This window comes from Lampetra fluviatilis, chromosome 36 (assembly GCF_964198595.1).
Source record: "Lampetra fluviatilis chromosome 36, kcLamFluv1.1, whole genome shotgun sequence".
In the NCBI taxonomy this organism is placed as follows: Eukaryota; Metazoa; Chordata; class Hyperoartia; order Petromyzontiformes; family Petromyzontidae; genus Lampetra; species Lampetra fluviatilis.
The window spans coordinates 5,295,777-5,309,622 of NC_136310.1; the positions used below are offsets into that span (position 1 = coordinate 5,295,777).

Genomic DNA, 13,846 nt, shown 5'->3' on the forward strand with positions numbered 1-13,846 from the left:
TCAGCAACAAAAAGCACTTTTTAGTTTCTAACGCGATGCAAATTATCAAAAAGGGCGGTTTGCATACGGCGGCATTGTAACTAACATACGCATGTTTGACATGTAAAACCACAATTTTACAACGCTTTGATAATTGCCTTGTGTGTGCATGAAATAAATGCAATGTTACGATGTTTAAAGTGTCCGCGCATATCAGTGTTGTTTTTTTGTTGTTCAACGATACCTGTAAGACCACCTGCTAGTATCAAATTCAATTTCAGTTAATTTCATAATTTAGGCTTCTCCACATCCATTGCCTAGATTCCTTCAACCTAGATTTGAAAAAATGAATACCTTATCTTTGCGCCTTTGCTTTGAACTATTTTTAAGACTATTATGCGATGACATATTACCCTCGGCCTTTGATTTAGTTATTCATGCATTCGCCCTACTACATACATCGCTTGTTGAAGCTTATATTTGAATTATCTTGTATAGGCTCCAGCCTTAGTATTTGCTGGGCAACTTCTGATCTAATGACGAATTGTAATTTCCAAGCATGTGGAGTGTGCACGTGGCCATGTTATGAACCATGTTCCATTGTTAAGTTTATCTAGACACCAGCATTGCAGTCTTTAGGGCTTAACCTTGTGTACGGTGAACTTCTTTTGCACCGTACGTAGCCAACCATGTTAATTGGAGGTGAGGGGTGGGGGGACAAGCTAAACACAAAAATAAAGTTCTAAAGAAATGAGGTTTTTAATCAAAATGTGAAAGTGCATAGAGCTCCAGTGGCTTCCACAATTATCACACAACACACGCCAATTTTTATCGGCCATGCTTGCCCGCAAAATATAACAATAGGTTTGACCCCTTTCTGGCAATAATACAGGTGTGAAGAAGTTAAAACACCAAACAGAATCTACTTGAACGGAATCCGTCTGCATTACCCACACGTACTTGTGGCGAACATGCAAACAAAAAACATGCTCTGATAATATATTTATATATTATGCATATCATTATCAGACAATGCATATATTGTAAAAGCATGTTTTTGAACATGCGTACAAAACACATGCTCTGATAATATATGCATACATATATATATGAATAACATATGCTATTATGTATATTATCAGTCAATGCATATTATAGCGTATTTTTTGTTTGCATGTTCACAACTCACAAGCACGTGTGGTTAATGCAGACAAGATTCCTTGAACAATGGATTGTTTGGTGTTTAAACATCTTAACACCTGTTTGATTGCCAGAAAGGGTAAAAACTATTGTTATGAGATGAAATGGACCTAGAAGTGGTTGCAAATTCAGCATAGCAAATAATTTTTCTTCCCTCCTTCGCACAAATGAGAAAGAAAATGTGAAGATGTACCCCATGTCTGTGCGGGCTAAGAGGAGTTGAGTGTGCTTTATGGAAGTTGACACGTTTCACCAAAAGGCAGCCAAATGGTGAGGCTTTGATGCCACTTGGAATTGGGGCCCCCAACTCTGAACTGCCAACACAAGTAGGGTTAAGTTGTCCGCTGGTAACCTGCTCAAGTTACAATCTGAACTGGCTGGCATCATGGACAGCACGAGTTCTCATCCAATGAGATGAGGCACACGTATTATGGTGGAAACAGCCGTTTTCTATTTTGATGGTCAGACACATCCAATTCCAGAAAAATAAAAAATACAGCAATACTCGAATAAGTCCTGGTTATCGAGCTCACCACACACCCCATGCACAAATTAGTGGCAATTGCCACTAATCACCAAGCTGTAGGAATATCAAATATATTTTAAACATCTTAACGTGTGTGTGTGTGTGTGTTCATGTATAGTGGCAAGGCACTGATGACAAGACACAAGCGCTTCTCTAATTGTACTTTTAATAGTATTTTGAAGTATTTTTTCATACAGAAATACTTTTTAATTTTTTTAGCTTTTTTTTTATTATTGTGCATATTTCCAACAACGTCTCACTTCAGGTTTAAGGCTACTGGAATTTATGTTCTTCTCCTTACATTACATGTTTTTTTTTTATAAGTAAAAGGACAAAACATTCACATAATCCCAAAATACATTTCAATGAAAGGACATTGACATGATTGCAACTTTTGCTTTTAGTGTTGTGCCCACTCACTCCGCATGATTTATCTTTTTCACTTCGTCTTCCGTCATAAGACGTGTCTGCTGTAGCCGTTCTGCTTTAATCGCAGTAGTGAGGGTAAATTACGCACTGAGAGTAAACACTCGGTTGGGAATGGGGGTAATGGGAAGATGGAAGATCATAGGCTCAAAACATGCTACGCTCACAAGGTACACCCACACACTGTGGCAGTGAATGGCCTTGCTTCTCGTTTTTGAAAATAAAACAGAACCAACTTTTCGGCCAATTGAATAGATATGCCAACTGGGGCAAGGCGATCAAGAAACTGGTCAAACGGGGGTAAAGAGAGTTATTTCATGTGTCTGCCAACCAATCAATTGTTCAAGATTTAAGCAATCGTAAGAGGGGTCTTTAAAGGAATAAGCTAGTCCCCAAGCAAATGGTAGAGGATAGGGAGGGGGGGAGGCAGGGAACTGGGGGATGGAGGGGGGGGTGAAACACGACAATGGCTGACTGTGAGAGTTGCCACAAGCAATCTCAATGTTTAGAATTTTTTTGGTCCCCACACAGTAGACTTGGGGGGAGCGATGGCGGCACCAAAGCTTGGGAACTCTTCGGAACTGGTCATGTCAGGAGCCTAAAGCCACACACCACAACATGCCCACCACAAGTCAGCGAATGACGAAAACAGTTTTCAGTGGTCACTTTCTCTACGAAGGATCAATGTCATTGGGTTTTATCAGTAAGTGTTTTTAAAAAAAAAACAACAAGCAGCAGAATGGGGCCATATGTGCAAAACACTGACCTGTGAGGCCGACTGGTCCCACGGGGCATCTCGCACCACGAAGCCCTTGGCAGGAGGCTTGGGGGCCTCGACGTGGCGAGATGGCTTCACGTAAGACTGCGCCTCTTCACTCTCCGAGACATCCATCAGCTGAGAACGACACGCAGCGAATATTCTAAGTCAGCACTCGTCCAAAAAAACTTCCCGAATCACAAGCCCACGCGGGGACTGCGATAACTTCTTAGCTACAGGGTGGTTCAGGTTAAATATTCTGGCTCAAAAGACATCTTACAAAACTGGTCCCTGATTTTATCTATCCTGAAAGCACGATGGATGGAGAGCCAACGAATTTATCAATAATGGTTTCGAACACACGAAAAAATGTAACAAAAAGCACTCTGCTTCTGAGCTTCATGCAAAAATAATACCATTAATTCTAGATTTGAAGCTTTCGTGACTGCAAGGATTCATACTCTTTGGTTTTTTTTTCTTCGGGAAAGTCACGTAGGTAAAAAATCTAATAAAATAAATGAAAATGTAGTTATTTTCATTAATTGATTTGATTTCTTACCTACGTGACTTTACCGGAAAAAAAACCCAAAGAATAACACCATTTTATGATGAGGTGCATTGTGGTCCTCGTGTCGTGTCACCATTGCAATAAATTTGAGCAAATGTGATTGAGTGACAGGCAGCAGTGATGCAGTGTTAGACAAATAGACCAGTTTCATTATTATTAGAATACATCAGTACTCTTTGTAAATTATAGCCACCAATGCTCAATGGTTTAGACTTATTCTGGATGAGTATCCATGTACAGTTCTCTTTCATGTTGGTGACGTTTAATTTAGTTAACCCGTGTTAACAATTCAGACTATACAGGCATTTATTGAATACAATCGAATCTAATGTACGCATAATTTGTATTAAATATCCACATAAAAGGGGTCAGGTTTTTTTTATAGCTAAACTAAATATGAGTCTCAGAAATATTTATGGTCAAAGTTTTTTTTTCCTTGTGTTGACAAATGACTTTGTTGCTAGAAATGGTCTGTTTTCATCCAACTTGTTGGCACCAACTCTAGGAGAGGAATGCTTGTCGTAAAATATTTTCTGAGCCAGCACACTTCTAAGTTTAATATTCAGTCACTGTGCTTTGGAAGTAACCCTCATCAATGTAATTTAACAACCATCATCACTCCATCGCAAATTCAGTAGAGCCAATTAAGCACTGCTCTACAAATGCTTCAACTTCGAATATTAACCACCATTCCCGATGCTCATTATCTGTTGGCACTGCTAAACTAAAGTTGCGTAAAACCTCCGCATCCCTATGGTGGAGACCATTCACCCAAACGTCCTGATGAGATACAACAATAGGACATCCCCGCACGGTTCAGCCACATGCCAGCTCGGATATAAATGTTAGAAATACAATATAATCATTCAGCACTGTCGGACACGGGGAAGGGGGGGAACAACAACACAATCAAAATGTTAACGTTAAACGTTGACAATAAATACCCGACGGTTCTTCCTGCCCCAAGAGACGTTTGCGACGCGTGGACCTTCATGCGAGGACTTACATACTCCTCCTCGAGGTTGAGTAGGTAGTCCACGGCGTTGTCGACGTTCTCAGGCAGACCGGTCACAGTCACAAGGTCTGGGTCATCGGAAGTTGGTTGCGGGAAGTGAATCTCCACCTGCGCAGGCCAAGGGCAGCGTTCAGGTTTGGTCATCACGGGAAACAACAGCGCACCAAATGCATTGGTCGTGCATTTTAATGACGCAGTAACCGCATTACATCATCAGCCTTTTCTATCCACTGCTGGATGATGGCTTCCAAACCCTTCACAGTACTTGCAATGCTGCAATACATCCAACCACAGCATAAGGAATTGTAACTCGCAGACCCGCCCCAACTGGACATTGGTCATCTGATTCCTCCAGGTAAAATAAAGATTCTGATTCTGAATAATCATCACTCGCTCCCTATGGTGGTTGTCCTGCTTAAGCACGATCGCTCCTTTGACGAATTTCTTTTGGTGTTGAATATTGAGTGCGGGAAACAACCCTAACAATCCACAGGCGAGCATGATGTTGCCTCTGGTACGAATAACGTCACCAACAGCGGCGCACTTGGGGACATAGGTGAGACTTATTTCCCACCCCCCCCTAACCCCTGTGTCTTATCCAATTATTCGAGTAATCAAAACGATAGTCAGGAGAGCAATCAATTCCTTAAATTATAGGATAGTCGAGCTCAATGAGCGGCAAACAAAGTAGAAACTATAAAAAAACGATTGAACTCTAAAGTATTTTTTATTTTAACAGGTACGACCCACTGGTCTACGTCACCTGGCCAAAAATTCGCTCAACGAAGTGGCTTATCTTGTAGAACTTTATATCAGCCAAATACTCTAAACGCATGTTTCTAAATGTGGAGGGAAAAACCGGAAGACCCGGATGAGAAATCCATGCAATCATGGGAAGAACGTGCAAACAGCAAATACAGGCATCAGAGTTGGGATCGAATCCACAACTGCCTGTATACCAGGCAAAATAGTTAACATCTCGCCACAGTGGCGCCCCAGGAAGTCATTGCTCGCGAGGGCACCTTGTACTCGTCCATGATCTTGCGGATCGCCTTGCCGCGTGCTCCGATGAGGCGCGAGTGTACACGGCGGTCCAGCGTAACATCCCTGTTGACCATCTCCTCAAACTCGCCCACGATCTTCAGGATGGCTTCACGCGCAGACTCCGCATTGCGCTCATAGCCAGTGATGGTGATGGCATCCTGTGGAAAAAACGGTGCAAACGGTCACCGAATTGCACGCGCTTTCAGATGCGCTACTGTGGCCGTCTGGAACGTTCTTCCTTCCAATATTAGGAACCCACTGGAGCTGCGCACTTTTAAATCTAGTATTAAAACTAATTTCATCATAACTGCTTTAATTGTTTAGTTTGTTGTCCTTCCCAGACATCTCCGATTAGCACGGAGGTACGGCCAACTCATTCCACCACTGGCACGTCCTCGTAATAAAGATTAATGATACTGAGAACCGACATGGTTATTCAATCTCATGCAGATTATCCTGCCAAATGGGACCACTCGCCAATTCAACATCATTCCATAAGTGACACCAGAATATTTTTTACGGATTGGTCCACACCAGAGACAGCTTTCTTTTGAGCCTAGTCTCAAACAATGTCAGACCAGAGAATGGCAAAAGGCCACCAGCACAAAGACAATGCACGGGTCACCTGGTTTTCGCCGTCTTTCTCCGGGAACTGGATGTTGACATCGTAGTCTTTGCGGACCTGGGAGATAACGGCCCCCTTGCGTCCAATGATCTTGGGGTGGTACTTTGAGTCGACAGACACCGTCAGCTTGAAACCACGCAGAGCCTAGGAGAGCGGGAAGTCACTTTGTTGGGTGAAGCTCAACCAAAAGAATGAGAGCCTCAAAGACTTGTGCACAATGAGACGGTGACTTTCGTGACATGAACAAAGATTACGGTTGTACCAACCCAGACCCAAAACAAGAATAAGGGATTTTGATGCTTGCGAATACTACTGCAATGAAATAAAATAAAACATAAGAAAATACAATTCTCTTAGTGAGAATTGTATTTTATTATTTTTTCTTTTTATTATTTTATTATTTCCCTTCTACGTGACTTTACTGAAAGAACCAAGAAGAAAAATGTCTTCATCCAAGAATGCTCACCCGATCTTCCTGCTCTGCCAGAAGCTCCTTAGCCCGACTCAGAAGCCCGGCTTTTGCACGCTCAGCATTGGGCAACAGCCCAGTCACCTTGATCACATCCGATTGCATATCCGATGGTGGAATAGCAATGTTAACCTGTAGGTGGGGCAGGAGAGAACATTCAGATTCAGTTAACAATGTCAATACAGTTGATGTATATGTACAAAATACACATCAATTCAGCCAAGCACCAAGCATTGCAACTGTGTACCTACGCGTTTTATTAATGAAGATGCTGCACATTTCGATTTAAAGCTTTCGTGACTGCAGGGATTCATCTTCTTGGTTCTTTCGGTAAAGTCACGTAGAATGGAAATAACAAAATAATAAAAATAAAACATAATAAAATAATGCGTTGTGGCCGAAACGTCATGAGAAATTATTTTATTATGTTTCATTTGTATTATTTTATTATTTCCATTCTACGTGACTTTACCGAAAGAACCAAGAAGATGCTGCACATTGTAGTTTCTTTTTATTATATGGTTATTCGATTGCCTTGTTTAATCTAGATTCTCCTTTAATTGGCTTTCACCAGTTTATAAATAAATTACTTGAATAACTGAGTTAAATGAAGAGAAGGTTAGTCTCAAAAGGCTCTGACCTATTTACAAAAAGTAGAATGAAAAAAAAATTAGCCAATTAGAGAGACTCAATGGGCTTTCAACTGGTTATAAATAAAGTATACAAAATGCATTAATTTGCAATGCTCACCTCGTACTCTTCCATCATTTTGCGAATTCCAGTACCCTTCTGCCCAATGATGTAACGATGGAAGTCATAGGGAACCTCCACCTCCACAACAATGGGTACCAGAGCCTGCACACAACCCACACAAAGAATGCACGTATATCCTTTAACAAACTGTTGGACAAGTCCTGTTTGCAAGCACCTATGAAGGCGGCCAGCATGGCACATGGAGGGGGTGGCGTTTACAGGCAACACCGGCGACTCATCTCGGGGATGCATAGGACCTGTTAAATATTCACTGCTGTTATTGTGGTCATTGCCGGAGATCGAACTTCAGTCACCGGGTTTATATCACAGCGCGCTAATGACTGCACTGCTAACACCACACACACACACGACACCACACAGAGACAACTAAACGTTTGACCTCCGCTGACAAATACTGGTGTAAATCATTAATGAAGCTGCTAAAATAGACAAATGACCAATGTACTGGCATAAATATGGCAAAATATAAAAAAGAAAATTTCTACAAAAAACCACGACTGTGCTTTTTCATAAATAAAGCAAAAAGTAGGTCTTCCTGTTTAAATAAGCACAGGGGTGGCACTCATTGTCATTGGCAAGTCTGATAAATTCATTTTATTCCAATGTTAGGAACGATTTACCATCATAAGACCAACCACCAAATATAGTCGGACTAAAGAGTAATGTTGGTCAGCACTTGTTATACGAGTTATATTTATGAGGATATTTACAGAAAGGGGCAGTTTTCAGTCAGTTAAGGAATATTTTTTTTTTTCTAAAATGCTGGCAGAATATTACATTCTTGCAAATGATGTGACATTTTTAATGCCGATTTTTAAGCATGATGCATGCCGTGGTAATCCCCACATGAAATTACCAGATGGCCACAGGGAGTGAGTTGTACCGTCAACAGAGCAAATGGCTCCGTGATGAGCGAGCTTCCCACGTGTACCACAAACAAAACCCCAAGAGTCAATGCCTTTCTGTGGCACATGGCTCCTGTTTGGCTGATAATTAAAGCTATCATTGCGAGTTTAGCTGCACGCGAGTAAAATGGTTCTCAAGTGCATTGAGTTGATGGTTTTTAGCCCAGTCTCCAATGAATGTACAAAAAAAAAAACACATTAATTTTGTTATAAAATTATGTAATGTGCAAAAACTTTACACGTCATGAATAGAAAATAAAATAAAAATTATCTGGAGCAAGGCAGGTGTGAAAGTGCAGCCTTATGGTGTGAAATCGGGGGTCACTTGAAGAAAAATTAGAAAAGTACTTGTGTGGTATCATCTTCAACGGGACATTACATATTGACTACTTTGCAAATTCCATAATGGATTTATCAGCGGTGCACAAAACTCCGGCACGCAACGGTCCACAATCTTGAACGTTTTATGGGCAGCTTGAAATCTCCAAGTGCGGAGCAGCTAAAAACAATGGTCTGATTGAGCTAATTAACAGGTTCTATTAAGTGTTACATGAAATCAGAGAGCCCAGTTGGAACGACAATCAGAAGATGCCGTGGGGGGCCCCTTGAGGACCAGACTTGTACACCCCCGGGACATACCTCATTACATGACATGACGCTAATAGGACAATTTAAATAACACTGGGTAAATGCAGAAAGCCCTGTGGTGGGAGTGATTGTGCTGCACTGGCTTTGCCTGGTAGGATGAGGATGGCTTAGCTTTATTTGTATACATTTCGGTGATTTGTTTACCTTTCTTGTACTTAGCACTACTACCATGTTTTTGTATTGTCGTTTTCACGTTATTACCTGCCCCCCTACTGGACATCTGTGAAAAAAACAGCTCGATAGCTCATCGGATTCCTTCAGTATCAATTCATAGTCTGATTCTGGGTGTGTGTGTGGGCACGCCAGGCCTCACCAGCAGGGCATCACGCGCGCCCTCGCACTTCTCTTGGCGGCCAGTGATGAGGATCACGTCCCTGCGTCTCAGAGTCGCCGGGTCGGTGATGGTGGCCGCTTCTCCGTTAACGTCGCCGTTTTCCTGCTCCGAATGTGGAGGCGGCGGCAGCGGCTGCTGTTCCGCGACTTCTGTACCCACAACAACGAGCGCAGCGCACAAAACCGAGCCACTGTCTATGGTAAACGTCGGATGCATGGCTTCATCCAGTGAAGCCAAGGCCACATGTAACATCACTCGTAACAGTGACAATAGTAGGCATTTCACAAAAAATCTGTTCAAAATTGATTGTCGCTTAAGCACTTCATATGCTAACGTTAAAATAAGTTGCAGTAGAAAATACGCTGGCGGCCTAGAATGTGGCGGGTAAATGGTCTGACCCATGTTACATGAACTCAACGTTCATCATTTAAACGGAGAGCAGAAAGCTTATGTTAAGATCTCAACATACCCTGCTGCTGCTGTTGCTGCTGTTGTTGCTGCTGATGCTGCTGCTGATGCTGCTGCTGATGCTGCTGCTGATGCTGCTGCTGCAGGTCCTCCCGCTCTGGGAACTTGATCTGCACGTCGTAGTCCTTGGTTACCTGCTGCACTTTGGAGCCCTTGGCTCCCATGACCGTGCGGTGATATTTCTGAGCGATCACACACTCGATGGTCACCTGAGACTCCTGCACACGCGGCATGTGTGGAAAAATAGGTTGATTAGGAACAGTAGAATAGGTAGCTGTACAGTTAGTCAAGAAATACGCAAGCTAAATATCGTAATAAACAGAACATAAATAACAAATAAGCACCATCACGAATAAGCTATATTGTGCAAAAATGTGCCCCGCTAACGTATAAAGTAGAAAAAGGCAACTTTAAGGTTTGTTTCAGAATTAAGTGCGGTGACCAGTCTCTTCCACAGCCATTCCTTGCTGTGAATTAAGTGACATTATGAGACCAAGTAAAATTCCCTCCATTCAATTTTAAATTATTTCTATTATTGCCAGGGAAGGGCCACAGAGCTATATAGCTCTTTTTCAGAAACGATCTGGCCACAAATGATAGCATGGACGAAGCAGCTTATCACGTGGACATTTATGGGCAGCCAAATGTTCGAGACGCATGTTTCTAAATGTGGAGAGAAAACACTAGAGGACCCAGAGAAAAATCCACGCGACCACGAGGACAACACGCAAACTCCAAATATACAGCAGGTGTCACAGGGTCGCGATCAAGCCCAAGAGCTCCTGTATACCAGGCGAGGTAGTTAACATCTCGCCACCGTAGCACCCCTGGGCCATTACCAAGCTTTTGGGCCATGTGCTGTACACGTACACATTCAAATTGTAAAATGCGAGCTTTTACCAGATCATCCACGATTTCCAGGATACGTTTCTTGGCCCCCTCCACGCACTCCTTGGCTCCCTTGAGCACCACCTTGTCGCTCTTGACGCCGGTGCGCGGCAGGCTCACGGTGACACCGCCGTACTCGTCGGCAAGGTCGCGCAGGACTTGGCAGCGGCGGGCCACAAAGTGGCGGTGGTGCTTCACGTCCACGGTCATCGAGTCCTCCACCACGTCATCCTGGCACCGGCGAGACATTTTGATAAAAAAAACACAAACTTCGGTATACTGCGAGGTATGCCATTATCTATTTTGCCGCTCATACTTGCTAGGGAGTGCCTTCATTTCCCACACCTCCAAATAGCACGGTTGGCTACGTACGGTGCGAAAGAAGTTCAACATACGTACCTAGCATATATTTACTGGGTATTCAAGACCAGAATGTTATCTGTAAGGCAACTGATTTCACCACAGGTAGGAACCTGAGATTCGAACCCAACGCTGTAACACAATGCTAGCTAGATTGTCCCAACCCATGCCAAAACCAGCTTCCCAAGTCACGCAAGACACCAATAAATTCCATTTCAGAGACTAAAAATCCACGTTACATTTTTCAAGGAGCACTCTACCGCTCTGTTAATCACCAGATTTTTGATGAGAGCCGTGAGCTCCTTCTCCGCATCCTTCACCGCGTCCTCCTTGCCGATGATGGTGATGAGCTCCTGATCCTTGTCGTCGGAAGCCGGGAACACGATGCGAGCGCCGGTCTTGTCTCGGACCTTACGGATGTTGGCGCCGCCACGTCCGATCAGGAAGCGGTGGTACTCGGGTTTGGCACGCACCTCAATCGTAAAGCTGTTCACTTGCTGCAACGCACACAGCACAAATTCCTCCCGTGAGGACACTGGATCACTCGGCGTTTTCTATTTTTAACAGCAGCCAAACTTTACGATATTTACAGGCACTGATGTGGCAGCTGTTGAGGTTGAGTCACTGGAATTTGGTCAACAGTATAGTGCCAAGGATTAGGAAGTTGGAATGGAGGCAAAGTTATGAATACAAATTAATGTAATGGCAGAGGGGAAGAGTAGAATAGGAGTTAACATAGTACAATGAACTCTGTGACCGGAGTTCGATTCCTCATCTTCAAAGCAAAAGACAACCTTGGTCTGAACAGGAATGGCCCGATTGCCTCATTTTAAATAATGATGACGAGCAAGATGATGAAAGAGATGGTTTGGGGATCTGTATCATAAGGCAGGTAATGAAATGCAACAGAGAAAACACAACGGAAAAGAGGGTTACGAAGAAAGAACTTGAGACGCACCATGCCCAACAACGATTTTAAAAAGGTCAGAATCAGAATCGTTATTTATCCTGGCAGAAATCCAATGAGCTACAAAGCTATTTTTCACCGATGTCCAAGTACGGGCGGTCATCGAATTATCCTGGAGCGACGTAGCTGGAGCTGGCTGAACACCACAAGTTGTGGCCAAGCTGCGTTGGCCGGTGTGCTGCACGGGACGGGAAGGCACCAAGGTAAGAATGACGAAAGCGAGGAGTTAAAAAGCCTGCGGGACATTAGCGCCGGTACCTTCTCCTCGGCAAGCTGCATCAGCTGCTTGCACGCGCGGTCCACCTCCGGCTGCGGCCCGCGGATTGTGACCTTGTCGCTGCCGGACCCCTCGGACGGGAAGTGGATGTGCACGCCACCGCACTCCTCCATGATGGCGCGAACCAGGCGGCCCTTGGCTCCGATCAGAGAGTTGTGCAGCTTGGCCGGGATGGTCACGTCAGCCTCCTTGATGTTGGCCTGAGAGCGCAGAGAGAGAAAGAAGGGCGGGCGTTAAAAACGTAAAAACACGCGTGGAAATTCGCAAGCCCGAGGCCCTTCGTGCGACCAAGTCACTGTGTAAAAGTGTACAACTTTCATTTGAAAAATGGCTCGCCTTTTGAAAAGTCACTTGCAAAACACTACAGACAGCCATATGAATAGACAAGTCTTGGTTGTAGAATAGCTAATGCAGGATTTAAAAACAGTTTTCGTGAAACATTGAAAGCTTACGAAAAGAATTACTCTCATCGTAACATCTCCGACAATATAAGCGACACTTGTAACCGCTTGAATGACACTGCGTGACCAACAAATGGCACATCCCTATTCCTTACCAGTTCCTTCTGAATGGCCAGGACTTTTTCACGAGCCGCCTCGCAGTGAGCCTTCTTCCCAGTGATGACGATCATCTCAGAGTTGCTGTTTTCGGTCGGCAGGTCAATCTTGGTGTTGGTTTCCTCGCGAATCTGCAAGGGAATGGTCGCAGCAAAAAAACATTGACTTGAGCGTTTGGTTTGGCAAGCAAGATAACAGACTGACAAGGCAACAGCTAAATTAACGATGTATACCAAAAAGTTTAACCCCCCTATTAATTACTATTTGAACCAAATACACATTGCTGATACCTAGCACCATTACACTTTGAGGGGCTTAAGCAGTCATCCAAAATAAGCTTTATGAACTGATCTTGCATTGCACCTTTCTCAGAAATTTACAAAGCAAAAGTGACTTTCACACAATTAACTAGCACTGTCTACGTAAGATAATAGGATTACATCAAAACGACACCTGGTGAAAAAAATCGACCACATTTCCAAGTAAAATTTTGACTTAAAACTTTCATGACTGCAGGAATTCATATTTTTTGATCTTTCGGTAAAGTCATGTAGATAGAGAATAAAAAAATTCAATAAAAATAAAAGCAAAAAACCCACGACGTTCCGATCGCAACACAAGCGGTCTTCTCCGCCTGATGAAGACCGCTTGTGTTGCGATTGAAACGTCGTAGGTTTTTTGCTTTTATTTGAATTTTTTTCTACATGACTTTACTGAAATAACTAAGAAAATCATTTCTACGTTCTTTGAAATCAATATAATATTATGCATAATAGTTAGGAAATCAAGCTTACCAATAACTTAGCATTATGTAATCATTAACCCCTTAATTAAAATTTTTCTTCGAATATCGTACATCAACAAAACATGCATACTGTAAGCACTGTAATATGTTCCAACAATTAACGTTAATTTTTTAATGCTGACGTTCGTTCATATGGCTCAAGTGTTTTTGTAAAACTAACGCCGCTAAATTATTCAAATTACAGAATTGTCTACTTAACTAATGTTTTTATGGATTACATTTCATTTTGAGTGGATTTAACAAATCATGATGCT

The 13,846-nt window shown here is 42.9% G+C and overlaps 1 protein-coding gene across 2 annotated transcripts in view; it reads right to left on the bottom strand.

Annotated features, from left to right (window-relative positions):
- Positions 1 to 1,852: 1,852 nt before the first annotated feature.
- The window catches only part of HDLBP (high density lipoprotein binding protein), a 38,474-nt gene continuing 26,480 nt past the window's right edge, over positions 1,853 to 13,846 (bottom strand). For both annotated transcript variants that reach the window (XM_078873218.1, XM_078873219.1), the window contains exons 16-28: positions 12,787 to 12,918; positions 12,212 to 12,430; positions 11,262 to 11,483; positions 10,639 to 10,857; positions 9,740 to 9,956; positions 9,250 to 9,419; positions 7,360 to 7,464; positions 6,607 to 6,741; positions 6,141 to 6,284; positions 5,494 to 5,673; positions 4,463 to 4,579; positions 2,898 to 3,026; positions 1,853 to 2,729 (exon numbers count right to left, since the gene is read on the bottom strand). In XM_078873218.1, coding sequence (XP_078729344.1) covers positions 2,637 to 2,729; positions 2,898 to 3,026; positions 4,463 to 4,579; positions 5,494 to 5,673; positions 6,141 to 6,284; positions 6,607 to 6,741; positions 7,360 to 7,464; positions 9,250 to 9,419; positions 9,740 to 9,956; positions 10,639 to 10,857; positions 11,262 to 11,483; positions 12,212 to 12,430; positions 12,787 to 12,918 — 2,082 coding nt within the window. In that variant the 3' untranslated portion in view covers positions 1,853 to 2,636. The remainder of the gene's footprint in view (positions 2,730 to 2,897; positions 3,027 to 4,462; positions 4,580 to 5,493; positions 5,674 to 6,140; positions 6,285 to 6,606; positions 6,742 to 7,359; positions 7,465 to 9,249; positions 9,420 to 9,739; positions 9,957 to 10,638; positions 10,858 to 11,261; positions 11,484 to 12,211; positions 12,431 to 12,786; positions 12,919 to 13,846) is intronic.